This window comes from Neovison vison, chromosome 13 (assembly GCF_020171115.1).
Source record: "Neovison vison isolate M4711 chromosome 13, ASM_NN_V1, whole genome shotgun sequence".
Taxonomy (NCBI): domain Eukaryota; kingdom Metazoa; phylum Chordata; class Mammalia; order Carnivora; family Mustelidae; genus Neogale; species Neogale vison.
The window spans coordinates 61,937,259-61,955,928 of record NC_058103.1 but is presented as its reverse complement, the minus strand read 5'-3'; the positions used below and the strand labels follow the sequence as shown (position 1 = coordinate 61,955,928).

Here is an 18,670-nt window from a genome sequence, read left to right as displayed (position 1 = left end):
TATAAAACAAAGGGTTGAAGTAAATTATTTCAAATATGCCTTCCAAATCAAAAACTCTGGTTTTAGTGCATTAAGTTCTGGGATCATGAAAAATAGTCCCACACGAGAGTTTCCACACTTAGTGATTATTTGCAGAGACCTTGGAACAAAGTTTTAGGGAAAACATACCCACAGTTGGCTACAGATAAATAAAAGGTTAGGGGGAATATAAAGTTTAATTTCCTGAACACTAATCAACTAAACAGACACTTTACACCCCCACTTAATTTGTAAAAGATCTAAGAAGTCATAACAAAAACACAGTTTAAGATTTTTTTTAAAGATTTTTATTTATTTTTTTGACAGAGATCACAAGTAGGCAGAGGGGCAGGCAGAGAGAAAGGAAGGGAAGCAGGCTCCCTGCTGAGCAGAGAGCCTGATGTGGGGCTCAATCCCAGGATCCTGGGATCATGACCTGAGCCAAAGGCAGAGGCTTTAACCCACTGAGCCACCCAGGTGCCCCACAGTTTAAGATTTTTAAACTAAAGAAAATCTGAGAAAAGGAAAATAAAAATTATTCAAAAAATAGTGTAATAGAGATAACTTCAGAAAAAACACACGTTCATAAAAAAATGTGTGAAAAAGAGGGAAATGGGACGCCTGGGTGGCTCAGTTGGTTGGACGACTGCCTTCGGCTCAGGTCATGATCCTGGAGTCCCGGGATCGAGTCCCACATTGGACTCCCAGCTACACGGGGAGTCTGCTTCTCTCTCTGACCTTCTCCTCGCTCATGCTCTCTCTCACTGTCTCTCTCACAAATAAATAAATAAAATCTTTAAAAAAAAAAGAGGGAAACTATTTAATAAAAAATACCAAAAGTTTAAATATTAGTCCCTCCACCATAGAGCTATATAATTTTACATCACATTTCTAGACTCAGTGCCCTTGATGAAAAAAGGGAAAACAAAATGGGGACAAGACTTTTTTTAGGATTTTATTTTTAAGTAATCTCTACACCCAGCATGGGGTTTGAACCCACAACCCCAAAATCAAGAGTTGCATGCTCCACCAACTGAGCCAGCCAGGCGCCCTGAGAAATGAGACATTAAATCAGTATTCTATGAATGCTCAGAAATCAAAAAAGAACTTTGAAGGTTGATTACAAATCGTTTCCAACTGCAAGAATTTGTATGTACAATTCAAAATATTTTTAGTACTGCATAATTAATATAAAATACAGTAATAAATTAGAAGGTAAAACTCATTCATGACTAGAATTAAATTCTGTATCTTCCAAGATTTTTTCATTAAGAAGACTACTATAATAATTGTTAAAATTTGGATTTATAAAATACATTTACACAAAGAAAACATCACCATCATTTGTTTTAAATTTGTTCTACATCTAAGGCAACTGAAATCCATAGACACATCTCTTAAGCCATTCCTAACTTTAACAAGTTTTCCCTTTGTGGTGTATTACCTGAATATTCTTTGGCAAGACTTCACCTTCCATCCCAGGAATATGAGGTCCTGTATGTGGCTTTGGCTCAAGCCAGAAAGAAACCAGCCAACGAATAACAATAACACGAGCCTTAATGAAAGGTTCTTTTGTACAATAGATTGCTTCATTGGTTTCGGCATCCTTCTTTATCATAACATAATGTGGCTTTGGTCTCACCTGTGGGATATCTACAGGAATATAAAAGGAAAACAAAAACCAAAATAAGAAAAGAATTATGCTTAGATAAATCCATACTTTCAAACATTTTTGAAAACACTTTTGATGATACCCTTGTTTTAAAAGTAGATTTTAAAGACATTTTAAAATAATTTGCTAAATATTAGCATGCAATCTAGAAGAGTGAACCATATATTGCTGACATATGGAAACACGTCTTTTTGCAAAATATCACTAAAGGGTTCAGCGAATCCTGTCTAAGTACAGAGAAGCTTCCAGAACCATTTAAAATTAATGAGAACTCACTTCAATTAACCTAAGACTAAGACACAAATTCTGAATACAAAGTATGAGAATTTTTCCTTGATTTTTATAGCAAAACTATTTTTAAAGCAAATATTGTTCTCGATGACAAAGATCCACTACTCTAAGTCCTTTCTACAAGACTTAATGGTTAGGCCTAAACCTATTAGCTGCCTAAACTTGACAAAGCTTAAAATAGGAACATCCTTCTGGAAAACACACACACACACAAAACCCGAACCATTCAACGTACAGACTACAGACAGTCAGTGATTTCTATATATGTAAGGGGTCTGCTTCTAAACCAAGATTTGTCAGAAAGGCTCTAGTTTCAAGGCTCAATCATTTTGGCGCAGCCACTAAATACTGGACAAGACATCATCAAAATATATGACAATGTTAGGGGTGCCTGGGTGGCTCAGTGGGTTAAGCCACTGCCTTCGGCTCAGGTCATGATCTCGGGGTCCTGGGATCGAGTCCCGCATCGGGCTCTCTGCTCAGCAGGGAGCCTGCTTCCTCCTCCTTCTCTCTCTACCTGCCTCTCTGCCTACTTGTAATCTCTCTCTGTCAAATAAATAAATTAAATCTTTAAAAATATATATATATATACATGACAATGTTATTATTCATACAGAACCTGAATAAGACATACTAAATTGAACCTTTGGGGGACCTTAAAAAAATTTATAATATAGTTTAAGGATCATACCAAATAGCAGAAGTTTAATTTATAATATCAAAGATTTCTGGTGGGTTAACTTTTCCTATCAGTGAGATCCAGAGAAGATATTTAAAAAAAAAATCTCTTCACTCTCAGTGAAGCTTTCCTATTAATACAATTCCACTTTCTCTATGAATCAAGGCAGAGTATCTTTAAACAATCAATACAAAATATTAAATGTTATCAGTTTTCCACAGGTAACAAATGTCAACTTTACACTGAGGTATTATATTTTATTTTTACATGTGATCTTTTAGAAAATTCCACAGACTACCTACCAAGTACAGGATGATATAAACTATTCTCCTTGCAGATGTTTGGGAAAATATAAGGCAAGTAATATTTCTTAAAATGTGAAAACAAAAAGGAAAATCCCCTCTCTTGGTTTTCTTTGTTCTTCCATTCTAAACTTTTTACCTAAAAATAAAAAATACAATCAGAATCCTTCCATGAGACAGAAACAATTATTAGCCATCATAAACAAGGTTGTAAAAAGTTAGTTAAGTGATACAGTAATCTATTATACTCTAAAGATATACAGCTAGATATATATAAAGGGCAAATTGTAAAAACTGGTATAATGCCATTGAAGGCTGACAAAGGAACACATCTAAATGTTCATCTTCTGTGGAGCGGTCTAGTAGATTCCAGTTGAAACTGAAGAGGTGACTGGATAAACAAACTGTGGAGCATCACACTACGGAATACTACTTAGCAAAGTAAAAGAACCAACTGCTGATACTTGCACGATGTGGGTGAGTCCCACCTGTGTTACAACGAGAAAACAAGACCGAAATGATGGAATACAGATAGTAAGTGATGGAGCGGGATTCAGGACACAGATGGGTACCCAGCAGTTGGGCTACAGCATCCCATCTTCACCCGTGGCTCTCAGCGGCCTCCACTGGCCAGTACCAGCACTGGGACTGTGACATAGCTTCATAAACATTACTCGTGTAGTAATGAAGCTTCAGTGAACTGTTATCTGGAATTGCAAACTTGGCCAAATTAGTTCCAGAGGTCACATAATGAGACATTTCATCATAATAGCAAATGGCATATGATAATTGACATGAGGAGGGAGAAATGTTTCTACATAGATCATAAAATGCAGGAACTATTCAGAGATGCTTCTGTGTATGGAATTTTCTCAACTAATGAGATGAAGCTTTCTCAGGCTATTGTATTATCACTCACCTCCCTCTCTTACTTTGTTCAGCAGCCATATAGCTGGCTGCTGCCCTGTATAAACCACAATGTTTGGCTATATGAAGAAAACAGAGATGAACCAGAATATGAACGAGGCGGCAAGGAGTTTAAAATATGCTCAAGGAAAGATAACAGACAAATTGCAGGTGATCTGTAACAGAAGGTAATGAACACACTTGCCTAATGAGAGAAAAAAAATACAGTGCTTTTAGATTCATAGGAGGACATGAGAAATTTCTACCTGCTAGAGGCCTAAAGAAGGCCATTTCCTGGCTTATCCTCAAGCAGGAGAATTCAGAAATGTTCTGATTAAAATATACTATATTTTTCTGCAGCCTCCCCGACCTTCTGCATCTTCTGTTACTCTGTGTTGGACACTGGAGAGAGATGGAGGGGTGAAGAGTGAATGTGCTGAGTACGGATATAGAGATGGATCGCATGGAACTGAGAAAGGTGGTTTTTGGTCAATAAGATGTAGAGGGACTAGCTTTGAATAAATGGCTATCTAAGGAAACTTGAAAAAGAAAATCTAGGTGAATGATATTGCATGTTGAGGCTTGTGTATTGATTTCTCTGATCCAAATAATAGAGAACCTCTTCAGTGTGAGAAGTTTAGAGACCCTTGAAGAGTCAGATTAATGTTCTGCTTCATATACTCTCCAATATACTCTCTCATATACTCTCTTCATATACTCTTCATATGACCTCTCTTACTTCAGTTTTTGAAAATTCAGCCTATCTCTTCAATGTTAATTGAAGGAAGAGAAGGAAGGTTTTTTCCTGGGTCAGGAAAGAAATGTATCCTAAGTCTCCCTTGTGCTTATTTGTCAGACTGGGGAGGCCCTCACGTTTAGATTCCCCTACACACACTCCTCCATCCTGTATGGTTCCTAGACAATTGGAAGCACAGAGAGTTGGTGAAAGAGACCAAAACCAAAAACAAACAAACAAACAAACAAAAACTTGTTTGATGCCATGCAAATGCATTATATGTATTATATTTCAAAAATTTTAGAAGATAAAACGTGCTCTGAAAATTTTCAAAGTTGACCCAGACGTGGCTCTACTAATGACAAAGATATTGTCTTTTCCCCCTTTGCCCTTTCCTGAATAATTCAGCCTTAAATTCATACAAAACAAGGGATGTCTGGGTGGCTCAGTGGGTTAAGCCTCTGCCTTTGGCTCAGGTTGTGATCTTGCGGTCCTGGGATTGAGTCCCTCAGTTAGGCTCTCTGCTCCCCCCCCACCCTGCCTGCCTCTCTGCCCACTGTGATAGCTGTCAAATAAATAAATAAAAATCTTCAAAAAAAAAAAAAAAAAAAAAAAGAAAGTCATACAAAACAGGCATATGGAAGTCGAAGTGGGATAAACAGTAAAAGCAGTGGCAGTCAAGTGTAGGTGATTAGAGCCTGACCACAAAATGCAGTGCACCCATGAAAGGGATGTAGCAAAGGCAGCAGCCCAATGGAGACTTGAAGACTGAGAAGGATGAGGAAAGTGTCCATGATGTGAGGGGGTGGAGAATAAGAGGGAAAGAGCAGTAAAATATAGGGTGTGAGAATTTCAGTAGGGTGAGGAAGATATCTAAGTAGGGAGATGGCAAAGGCCCAGAGTAGGTTTCAATGAGATACCACTATACATTATTCATTACTTTTTAAAGATTTTATTTATTTATTTTATTTGAGAGAGAGAGAGAGCATGCACACGAGCAGGGAAGAGAGGAAAAAGCTGGTACCCTGCAAGCAGGGAGCCCAACATGGGGCTCTATCTCAGGATCATGACCTGAGCCAAAGGCAGAGGCTTAACCGACTGAGCCACCCGGGTGCTCCTACATTATTCACTTTAGAATAACTAAAATTACATACTGACCATACCAGCTGTTGGTGAGGATGTGAAGCAAATTTTAAGTTTCATAGATTGCTGGTGGAATGTAATAAAACCATTTGGAAAACAGCTGGGTCATGCCTTAACAAGTTAATATATACCTACTCTACAACCCAGCCATTCCACTAGTAGGTATTTACGTACGAGAAAAAACTTTATGTCCACATGAGGACTAGTTTATCAATATTCATAGCCATTTTATTTGTAATAGCCAGAATGGAAACAACTCATATCACCATCAACAAGTGACTGGATAACAAAGCGTGTTATATTCATACAATGAAAAGCTACTCAACAATAAAAAGAACCCAACTATTGAAACATAACAATATGGATAATTTTCAAAAAAATTATGATAGAGAAAAGAAGCCAGACCCCCCAAAAAAGTATGTACCATATGATTCCATTTATATGGAAATATGGAAAATGAAAACTCTGGTGACATGTTATCAGATCAGTAGTCACCTGGGAATCAGGTAGTGGTTAGGAGTAGAAAAAGATGTATTACAAAGGCATGTGAGAACTTTTAGGAGCAATATCGTCGTTATCTTGATAATAGTGATGGCTGCATGGCTGTACACATGTAATAAATTTCATCAAAATATATATTTCAAATATTGCAGTTTAGTATATGTCAATTACATCTCAACAAACCAGCAAAACAAATTTTAAAAATCTATACGAGGTACAAAAGTTGTTTTTTAAAAAAGAAAAACTGTAATGATAATGACAGTAACAACTACTACCCACAGAAAACTTTGTGGCACACACTTTTTTCTTCTAGTACTTTGCACTAGTTATTCAACCATCAAACACCAAAATAGGGTAGGTATTATTTTTATGTAAGTAAGATGGAGAATCAGATTTAAACCTTGGCAATCCCATTCAGGGTCCAAGTTAACTTTATAATGTTAGTTTCTGAGGCATAGAGAACTTTTGTGTTTGGAATAGTTATAAGAAATGGGTATACTGCCCTATGACCCAGCAATTGCACTACTGGGTATTTACCCTAAAGATACAAACGTAGTGATCCGAAGGGGCACGTGCACCCAAATGTTTATAGCAGCAATGTCCACAATAGCCAAACTATGGAAAGAACCTAGATGTCCATCAACAGATGAATGGATCAAGAAGATGTGGTATATATACACAATGGAATACTACGCAGCCATCAAAAGAAATGAAATCTTGCCATTTGCGATAACGTGGATGGAACTAGAACGTATCATGCTAAGCGAAATAAGCGGAGAAAAACAACTATCATATGATCTCCCTGATATGAGGAAGTGGTGATGCAACATGGGGTCTTAAGTAGGTAGGAGAAGAAGAAATGAAACAAGATGGGATTGGGAGGGAGACAAACCATAGTGACTCTTAATCTCACAAAACAAACTGAGGGTTTCTGGGGGGAGGGGAGTTGGGAGAAGGGGGATGGGATTATGGACAATGGGGAGGGTATGTGCTTTGGTGAGTGCTGTGAAGTGTGTAAACCTGGCGATTCACAGACCTGTACCCCTGAGGATAAAAATATATTATATGCTTATAAAAATTTTTTTTTAAAAAAATGCTGATTACCCAAAAAAAAAAAAAAAGAAATGGGTATATTCTAAGACTATTTTCATCAACAAGGGCATACACATTTCATATGAAGAGATGAAGAGGTTACCCTACAAAATACATTCACCAAGAAATTTATAGAGTACAAACAGGTTAAAGTATAAATTACATTCCTCCACCACATCCCATTCTCAGTCTACCTCCCTACTGGCTGCCTCTTGGCAGGCTAATTCCTAAATCAGTTATTACTTAAAGACCACAACTACTGATTATAAAGAAAAGGATGAGAACGTAAACCCAACTGGCCCACAGAAGTTATATACATAAAAGAGTCTACTTTAAGATTTTCTCTCTAGGTCCCTTTCTAAGAGATTCATAATCCCTCCAATGATTTTTATTTGACAAAGACATACTAACAAACATTTTCAAAAGTAAAAATTTGTCCTCCTTCAAGAAAATAAGCAAATATTTACTCTAACATAATAATGGAAAGAGAGAGAAAAATTAATTACCCACACAAGATGGTAAGAGGGATGATATCAAAGAAGATAACACATACCTGAATTACTATATATTTTAAAAGTGCTTCAAGAAAATAGCTTGTGAGATCTTCTTGTCCTTTATCTCCTGATTGTGGAGGGACAAGAGGAGTGATTTCCTCTATAGTGACTTGAGCTATACAAAGACAAAATTTTAGTATAATTACAAAACAAATTTAACAATGAAATAATGTGATCCAAATAAAATTTAAATGTAAAACATATATGCAGTGAATGGTGCTTGAAAACATTCTAATGATTGGACCTTGAAATAAATCTGAGATCATCCTAACAGTCCATCGCAACAACCATAAAGTTAAGTAATCAGCTGCTTCATAAGCCCTTGACTGAGAGAATGTGACCGGGATGGACAGATAACAAAGGGCTTAAGAGTGAATCTTACTTGAAAAAGAACTCATATTTTTCAAATTAACATTAAGTGTTCCCAATACAAAAGTCCCATAGTATGATGAGAAACAACAATAATGAACTTATTTATCAATTAAAGGACATATTACTCTAGTAATGACCCCACTTAAAGGTAGTCCCCTTATTCAAAGAATGAAATGCTATTTCCCTCTCAAAAAGGAAGGACAGCATCTTAGTTCCTTGATTATAAAAGTCCATGTACAAAATAAGAAACTTGCATTTTCTAAAATTTTCAAGTATTCAAAAACATTCATTATAAAAAATGCAAATTCAAGAAAATCAACCAACAATGAGGTGAACTCTCTTAAATATTTCCTAAGCAGCACCTAGTTTAGTACAGGCAGGCTCCTAAACCTGTTTCTTAATAAATATTAGCCAAGTAATAAAGCTCATAAAAATAAGTTTTGTTACAGTCCTCTTGGCACAAAGTAAAATACTCTTGTACTTCAATGTACATCTAAATTAACTTGAGGATACAAGATGACACATGAGAATTAGAAATGAAAGATAAATGTAAAATGGATTCTATGAACCACGTGTTTCTGATGCTGTGACACCAGAAGCCTTGCTGGCCAGGGAGAGAATGTCTTTCCTGGGGCTAAAGAGCTAATTCCCAGAGACAGTAAAGATGGGCCAGAGAACATGCCTTCTACATGCAAAACAACCAGTCCAGGGTCCACACCTCTAATCCTCTTCTATCCAGCTCTCACGTTCAAGGCCACTATTCCTCTGACCTAATCACAGAGGTACTTAGGTGACAATGAGGGACAACCACTATGCACCTAAGCCTGCTGAAATTACCCAAATGAGCCAATCATAGGACTGCTCGCACTGCTTCACATGCTCCTACCTACAGAATTCACAATAAGGGCTCTTGCCTTTAATGCCCTACCCCTGACAGATCCTGGCACCTCCCCCTCTGGCCACCCTCCCTGGTGTGGCATGCCCTCTCCCCTTGGGAACTGTAACTATTTTTTTTTAATCACAACCATCTTCTGATCTGTTGGCCTCATCATACATAAAAAATAATAAAACCTACATTATACAACATGGCCTTGAATTATCCAGTTAATAAACATATGGACAGGGGTGCCTGGGTAGCTCAGTGGGTTAAAGCCTCTGCCTTCAGTTCAGGTCATGATCCCAGGGTCCTGGGATAGAGCCCCACATCAGGCTCTCTACTCAGCAGGGAGCCTGCTCTCCCTTTCCTTCACCCCCCCACTCCACTGTCTGCCTCTACCTACCTGTGATCTGTCTGGCAAATAAATAAATAAAATCTTTAATAAATAAAAAAATAAATAAACAAGCATATGAACTTTTTTTTTTTTAAGATTTTTTAAATTTATTTATTTGCCAGAGATCACAAGAAGGCAGAGGGGCAGGCAGAGAGAGGAGAAGTCAGGCTCTCCGCTGAGCAGAAAGCCCGATATGCGGCTCGATCCCAGGACCCTGGGATCGTGACCTAAGCTGAAGGCAGAGGCTTTAACCCACTGAACCACCCAGGCACCCCATGAACATTTTAAAACTATATTAACAAACTACATAGGAAATTTTGAAATACTGATGGATAAGATCTCATGAATCTTACTTTCTTGAAGATTGAGTGGAGGATTAATGAGATTATCTAAAGTTCGAGGTCCATGTTCAGACTGTAGTGCTGAAAATCCAGGAATTAAGCATGAAAACATCCAAAGCTGTTCTTTGCTACAGTTATTCTGAAGAGCTTGCAACCACAGTAAGAAAAGACGAACACCTTCCCGTCTGATCTAAAATGAAACAAAATGAAAAATAGTATTTTTACTTATAAGGGAAATATTTTCTTACTTTTAAGACCAAAATTCTCTAGAAGATGATTAGAGAATGTTATTTAACAAAGGAGAGGAGGGAATAGGAAAAGGAGAAGAGGAAAAAGAAAAGAGGTAAAGGGAAGGAAAGAGGAAGGGCTACTATATCCATGTCATTTATTGTGCTCTCATTATTTATAAATTTAAATTCATGGATTCTGAACAAATACAGAATAAACTTGGCCATCAGGTAATCTTTATTCTATAATTTCCATTGGTAAAAAAAAAAATCAGAAATGTATTTCCTTCTTGTTTACTTCCCTCTTTCTCAACACCACTGGTCTAATCCAAGAAGCAAAAAGAACGAGAACAACTGTTCCTCATACGCTGACTTCGGTAAAAGGTGGAATAGTTACAGGGATCCTGCTAAATCAATGTTCTTGTTCTTAAAAAGCTTACCACTCTGAAATTATGTCATCTATTTATTATTTGCTGCTAACCAGCAAAGCAGAAATTTTGACTTTTTACTGTATCCTAAGTACCTAGAATACCCCCCATATTCAAAAAACAACAAATATTTCAACCATTGCATAAATTCTCTTTCAGGAAGAGAATAGGAAAAGACAGAAAAACATTCAATCTCTGACAACAAAAACACAAAATTCTTCACTAAGCTAATCTCCCTGGTAGCTTTGGAAATTGCCCTACCACAGCTTTGTAAATGGCCACTGTTAAAGCTGTTCAACAGCTGCCAACCTTAGGGTTTACAGAGATAACAAGAAAACAAACAATTCAGAAGGCTGATTCCTTTGTACTGCTATAAAGCCTTGATACCAAAACTACCCACAATAGGAAACTTTCACTTAACTTATAAGAGGCTTTTGCACTGGATAGCTTCTCTTACAACAGCACAATGAGATAATCAAAAGAAAAGAAATAAAACCAACTTTTTAATATAAATCCTCTATTTTTCCGTACATCTAAGAATATTTATAGTAATATAAAGAATAATTTGTTTAAAGACTGAATAATTTTTGTCTCCTGGGGACCAGAGTAAAGTATTTCTAGTGAATCATTCAATGCAGTGGCAAAAGTTTTCAATAGCCTAGTCAACCCAGTATGTATTTTTATACATACTAAATATGTTGCTATATTTTATTTTAAGTCAGTTCACTTCAACTAAGTAAACTTAAAGACAATTCAAAAATTTTTAGGAAAAAAGTTGATGTAGGAAAAGTAGAACAAGAGACAGTGTTTTTAAGTCATAGAAAAAAGACATAATTATACCTTCAAGGAGTTTCCTGTGTGAAGTAGTTTCTTTAAAATCAATCCTAAAAAGGAAATATGATTGAAAATATTCATATTTTCTTAGTTGTTTCCAAATGTCAGAGTTCTCGGTCAGACTTGAAAATACTTTAAAACAAGTCTTTGGCAATCTCCAAATTATTCTTGGTGACCCTGATATCCCTCTGGCCATAATTTTGGAACCAGAGGGCATATAAAGAGTCACCTTTTCAACACATGGTCTATTGGAATTAAACATGATTTAGTCTATTGAAACAAACCCTAATCTCAATTGCATTTACTATAGCATTATCTCTGTATATCTCTTATTTAAGACAAGGATATAATTAAATACTTTCTGCATCACTAATACAAATAAAAACCACTGTAGGAAATTTCCATTTAGTTAACCAAATGAACTTCTGTAATTCTAATATTTCCTAACAAACATTTTCATTGTACTAATTTTCATTTTCGGAATATTCAAAGCCATCTTAATTTATACAACTTTTCGACTCTATAATAAAATACTGAAATCACATTAACAAACATCCAGAGACCTGCCATTTGGTCTAAACAAATCTAAACACAGTCCCATGTTTCTTATAAATTCAAAATTTCATTTATTTACCTTATCTATGATATTTTATCTAACAAGTATCATTGAACCCTCGTTTGAAACTATGTCAAATCATTCTCTTTCCTTACTTCCGAGAAAAACTCATTATCCAGATTTTGGTATTAATTATTTCCAAAATATTTTTATATTAGGGTTATCATTTATAAATCAATAAAATATTTAGAATTGGTTTATATATTTAAAAACTTGTATCAGTAACAATTTCTTCCATGGCTATTTGTTCTAAACCTACTTTTTAATTCTTTCTAATAATACCAAGATCACACACACACACACACACACACCCCAAACCTGGATTTTATTGGGTAAGTTTCATTTGTCATACAAAAACAAGCTTTACTATTTCAAATAAAACTGTGTTGACTTATCTGCAATTCCCTTCCTTATGTCTGCACAAACTCAATTTCGTAAAGCAATACTATGTAAATGCCAGTCTTTAATCAGCTCCCCTAAAAAAATCCATATATGCTAAATGCACTGTGGTATCATGTATTGGATTCTGGAACAGAAAAAGAGCATATATGGAAAACTAACCAAATGTGATTAAGTTTGAAGTTTAATTACTAGTTTTTAAAAAACTTACATTTATGTATGATATACAAAGCAAGCCTTCCTAAAAGTTACTTTCCTTTTATTTGAGAGTGCATGTGCGAGAAAGCAGCGGGGTGGGGGGGGCGGTGTTTAGAGTGGTGGCGCTAAATCTTAGGCAGGCTCCATGCTCACTGCAGAGCCTCACTTGGGGCTCAAGCTCACGACCCTGAGATCATGATCCGAGCTGAAATTAAGAGTCAGACACCCAACCAACTGAGCCACCCAGTGCCCCTACGTAAGTAACTTTTCACTATCTCTAGTGATCTAGATAGCTCTAATTAATTCACTTTAACTGCTATATACAATCCCATTCCATACTATTAATCTTATTTATGTTAGGACATCTGGTTTGTTTTCAAATTTTTGTTATTCCCAGGGATACTTTAATAAATGTTCTTGTCACAACTATAAAAATAGCTAACACCATACTTAATGGTGAAAGAGTTAACTGCTTTCCACACATCAGGAATGATACAAAAGTGTCTGCTCTCACCACTTTTATCCAACACTATACTAGAGAAGACTAGAAAGAAAGAAAGAAAGAAAGAAGAGAGAGAGAGAGAGGAGGGAAGAGACAGAAATTAATTAATTAATTAATTAAAGGTACCAGATTGGAAATCAAAAATAAAACTATCTTGGGAAGCCTGGGTGGCTCAGTTGGTTAAGTGGCTGCTTTCGGCTTAGGTCACGATCCCAGTGTCCTGGGATCGAGTCCCACACCAGGCTCTATGCTTGGCAGGGAGCCTGCTTCTCCCTCTGCCTCTGCCTCCCACTCTGTCTGCCTGTGCTCACACTCTCCCTCTCTCTCTCTCTCTAATAAATAAAACCTTAAAAAAAAAAAAAAACCTTAAATTGCAGTTGACATGTTCCTATACGTAGAAAACTGAAAGGCATCTATAATAAAACAGAGTAAGTGAGATATAATTAACTAGAAACGATATAAATATCTGTGAATTGGTGAGTAGATAAAACATGGTATGTCCATGACAGAATATTATACAGCAATAAAAAGGAATGGTAATACATGCCATAATATGGAAAACAAACAAAAAAATTATGCTAAGTGAAAGAAGCCAAATGCAAACTACTATCAAGTGTATGATTTCATTTACATGAAATGTCAAAAAAAGACATTTACTGAGCACAGAAAGCAGATTGTGGTGGTGGGAAAGGAATTGACTATAAATGGGCTTCAAGGAATACTTCAGGGTGAGGCAATGTTCTAAAACTGGACAGTGGTAACAAAAGATTTATTGAAAATCACTGAATTATTTACTTAGATGAGTTTTACCTATATATAAATAATTCAATACAGCTACTTAAAAAAAAAATGACTCGTTGATTTATTTTCCTTTATATATATGACAAAAATGAAAGAAAACAGTTTTAGCATTTTTTTCTGAATGACAAAGAAAAATGACCATTAATGTATTTTCTCAAGATAGACATTTATTGGAATATTATTAAAACATGACAAGTAAAGAGCCTAAAGCTCTTTCGGAGATTTAAGGCTACATTTCTTAGAAGATACAATAAACTCTTGAAGTTCAGATGTCTAAAAAAAAGACCCATCGTCATAAACAACCTTCAGAGACATTTTTATGATTATGAAACACAAAATAGGATTTCACTGTTTGAGTACCTTATTAAAGGCTTATCACCAATTCGTATTTCTTCTCTGATATAAAGTCTATTCAAATATTTTGCTAATTTAAAAATATATGTCTTATTATTATGCTGTAAGAGTTATTAACAGCTGTAAGAACTGTAAGAGTTCTTCTGGGCATGTTAACGAGTATATTACATTTAGTCTCAAACTTTATCTACTAAAGCCTTTTTTTAGCCCCTGCATCAAATCCTTTCTAGATGTCTGGAGTTTCTTTTGTTTTGAGAATTAACTGGGAAGGCTTACAGTTTCAAAGCCCCACAAAAGACTTCTCCTTTTTTAAAAGATAAAATACATTTTACTCATCTAATTACCAGTTAACAGACATTGGGTTATTTCCATCTTTTGGCTATTATGAAGACTGGTACTACGAATATTAGAGTATACATTTCTATGCAGACATGTGTTTTCTTTCTCTTGGGTATATATCTGGGCATGGAAGTGCTGGGCCATAGAGGAGCTCAATGTTTAATATTTTAAGGAACTGCCAGACTGGTTTTCAAAGCATCTGTAGCATTTTACATTCCCACCAACAGTGTTTGAAGGTTCCAATTTCTCCACAGCTTCACCAATGCTTGTTATTTATTTATTTATTTTTTTTGCCTATAGTCATTCTAGTAGATGTGAATTGTATCTCCTTAGAATTGTGATTTGCACTTCCTACTGACTAATGATGCTGCACATCTCTTCATCTGCTTATCAGTCATCTGTATGTCTTGGAGAAATGTCTATTCAAATCCTTTGCCCATTTATAAATTGTGTCCAAAAAAGATTTCACTTGCTATAATGGATTAAAAAAAATGTGAGGCCTAAATAAAATCTATGACTTTCTTTTTTAAGAGAAACAAATACATGTTTTACAAATTAATGTCAGGCCCATAACACTCTACTTCAACAATGTAGATAGGGTGGCCACCCACATATTCCCCATGAGAGAAGGGTCATTAGCATCATTAGCAATTAAACCTGACATCCAATCAAAGCCTAAATGAAAGCCAACAACTGTAGTTCCTGAAGTATAGATCTGTTACCTCTTTGGTTAGGCTTATTCCAAGCGATCTTATGTTCTTGGTGCTAGAGTAAATGAATCGATTCTCTACTTTCCCTTTCCATAGTTTCATTGTCAGTGTATAAGAAAGCAAATGATTTCTGTACATTTAATTTGTATCTTGCCACATTACTGAATTGCTGTATGAGTTCTAGTAGTTTGGGGGTGGAGTTTTTGGGTTTTCCATATAAAGTATCACGTCATCTGAAAAGAGACAGAGTTTGAACACTCATGAAAGAAAATGAAGAATACACAAAAAGATGGGAAAAATATTTCATGATCATGGATCAAAAGAATAAACACTGTTAAAATGTCTATACTGCCAGAGCAATCTATACTTTCAATGCCATACTGATCAAAATTTCACCGGCATTTTTCAAGCGCTAGAACAAACAATCCTAAAATTTGTGTGGAACCAGAAAAGACCCCAAATTAGCAGGGAAGTGTTAAAAAAGAAAAACAAAGCTGGGGGCATCATGTTGCCTGATTTCAAGCTTTATTACAAAGCTATGATCACCAAGACAGGATGGTACTGGCACAAAAACAGACACACAGACCAATGGAACAGGTAGACAGTCCAGATATGGACCCTCAATTCTCTGGTCAAATAATCTTCGACAAAGCAGGAAAAAATATCCAATGGAAAAAAGACAGTCTCTTCAATAAATGGTGCTGGGAAAATTGGACAGCTATATACAGACAAATGAAACTCAATCATCCTTTTACACCATTCACAAAGATAAACTCAAAATGGATCAAAGACCTCAATGTGAGACCAGAATCCATCAAAATCCTAGAGGAGAACATAGGCAGTAACATCTTCAACATCGGCCACAGCAACTTCTTTCAAGACATGTCTCCAAAGGCAAAGGAAACAAAAGTGAAAATGAACTTTTGGAACTTCATCAAGAAAATGAACTTTTGGGACTTCCGCTTCTGCGGAACAAAGGGAAGAGTCAACAAAACAAAGAGGCAACCCATGGAATAGTAGAAGATATCACAAATGACACTACAGTCAAAGGGTTGATATCTGAGATCTGTAAAGAACTCCTCGGGACTCCTGGGTGGCTCAGTCTAAGCATCTACTTTCGGCTCAGCCCATGATCCCATGGTACTTGGATCAAGCCCTGCATCAGTCTCCCTGCTTGTTGGGAAGCCTGCTTTTTCCCTCTCACACTTCCCCTATTGTGTTCCCTCTCGATGTGTCTCTCTCTGCCAAATAAATAAATAAAATCTTAAAAAAAAAAAAAAACAAAAAAGAAACAAACAAAAAAAACTCCTCAAACTCAACACCCAAAAAATTGATAATCAAGTCAAAAAATGGGCAAAAGACATGAACAGCCACTTCTCCAAAGAAGACATACAAATGGCTGGCAGACACATGAAAAAATGTTCATCATCATTAGCCATCAGGGAAATTCAAATCAAAACCACATTAAGATAGCACCTTACACCAGTTAGAATGGCAAAGATTAACAAGACAGGAAACAACAAATGTTGGAGAAGATGTGCAGAAAGGGGAACTCATACACTGTTGGTGGGAATGCAAGTTGGTACAGCCACTTTGGAAAACAGTATGGAGATGCCTCAAAAAATTAAAAATAGAGCTATCCTATGACCCTGTAATTGGCACTGCTAAGTACCTGCCCCAAAGATACAGAGGTAGTGAAAAGAAGCCATATGTACCCCAATGTTCATAGCAGCAATGTCCACAATAGCCAAACTATGGAAAGAGCCGATATGCCCTTCAACAGACGAATGGATAAAGAAGATGTGGTCCATATATACAATGGAATTATTCAGCCATCAGAAAGGATGAATACCCAACTTTTCTATCAACATGGGTGGGACTGGGGGAGATTATGCTGAGTGAAAATAAGTCAAGCAGAGAAAGTCAATTATTATATGGTTTCACCTACTTGTGCAACTTAAGGAATAACATGGAGGACATTAGGAAAAGGAAAGGAAAAATGAACTGGGGGAAATTGGAGGGGGAGACGAACCATGAGAGACTGCAGACTCTGAGAAACAAACTGAGGGTTTCAGAGGGGAGCGGGGGATGGGTGAGCCTGGTGGTGGATATTAAGGAGGGCACATATTGCGTGGAGCACTAAGTGTGGTACATAAAGAATTAATCTTGGAACACTGAAAAAATAAAACCTAAATAAATAAATAAATAAGAAAGCCAACAACTGTTATCTGCAGTTTCTAATCACAGAGGGGAAGCATGTCTGAGAACAAGCACTCAAGAGGACTGTGGTGACACTGTTAATATTATAAGACCAGACTCCAAACCAGCAAGCACGTTGGCTTATTTCCTGGTAACAGAAAGTTTGTGATCTCCTCCCTACTAAGTTTCTGACGGTAACCCACGACAGGTTTTTTCCCCCTCCTTTTTTTGTTTTTGGCTTCATTCCATGATCTGGAAAGCTCTACTCTGGCTAGAGTTAACAAGAAAGTTAACTCTAGTTCTCCTCACTATTTTCTGTGGAGCAAACTGACAGCTGACACTGCTTGCTTTTGAATCTGGAGCCCACTCTACTTGCCACTTAACATTTCTCTTCCATTTCTGATTCTCAGATGTTTATTTTGATGTTGAGTCTGCTTTTATTTTTTTGGTTTTGTAGTTTTATCATTACTGAAAGTAAAAGAACAGATAGATCGAAGAAATTTAATATGCTATTTTGACTGGAAATCCTTCATCTATTATTTTTAATCTTACATTCCCATTAGGTATAGTTTTGTATTCTTTATATTTTTCCTACTAAAACATAAACTACAAATTCATTTCAAATAATGACCAACCCAGTACAGAGCATTTTCATATATTATCATTTATGTCAAATGGGAAATATATATTCAAATCACTTACCAATACTATGAAACTGCCATCGCTGATGAATTCTCTCTGGAAGAAGTTGTAAAATTTTCTAAAAATCAGTACGAATAAAACAAAGAATGAAAAGCAAGTAATGAGACCACTTTCTGTGCAATGTGAAAAATAAACGAAGAGCTTACAATAAGCCTGTAACAGTTTCTTATGTAAAATATAGATAGCATCACCAACACAAAACAGTATTTGAGATAATCTGACAGGACTTGCACTACTTCAGCACTGGCACACTGATCAATATTTGAAAACACCAAAAGCAAAACCCAACAAGCTATGCTAACAAAGACTTGGAACAAGACACTAATGAAGTTTATCTTTCATAATGATGTGGAAATTAAGTATATCCCTCTTTACGAATTAAATAATGAACTCTAACATATTTCAAAATGATTATTTGCTACTCCTAGAATTTCCAAATTGTGGATATTACTAATAAGTTCTGAATTCTTTCAGATACTATTA

General features: G+C 36.1%; 1 protein-coding gene across 11 annotated transcripts in view; it reads right to left on the bottom strand.

Annotated features, from left to right (window-relative positions):
- Window positions 1-18,670, bottom strand: part of RALGAPA1 (Ral GTPase activating protein catalytic subunit alpha 1) — a 267,907-nt gene that overhangs the window by 200,423 nt on the left and 48,814 nt on the right. For all 11 annotated transcript variants that reach the window (XM_044232090.1, XM_044232095.1, XM_044232088.1 and 8 more), the window contains exons 4-9: window positions 18,188-18,245; window positions 11,374-11,417; window positions 9,891-10,068; window positions 7,894-8,009; window positions 2,963-3,101; window positions 1,463-1,671 (exon numbers count right to left, since the gene is read on the bottom strand). In XM_044232090.1, coding sequence (XP_044088025.1) covers window positions 1,463-1,671; window positions 2,963-3,101; window positions 7,894-8,009; window positions 9,891-10,068; window positions 11,374-11,417; window positions 18,188-18,245 — 744 coding nt within the window. The remainder of the gene's footprint in view (window positions 1-1,462; window positions 1,672-2,962; window positions 3,102-7,893; window positions 8,010-9,890; window positions 10,069-11,373; window positions 11,418-18,187; window positions 18,246-18,670) is intronic.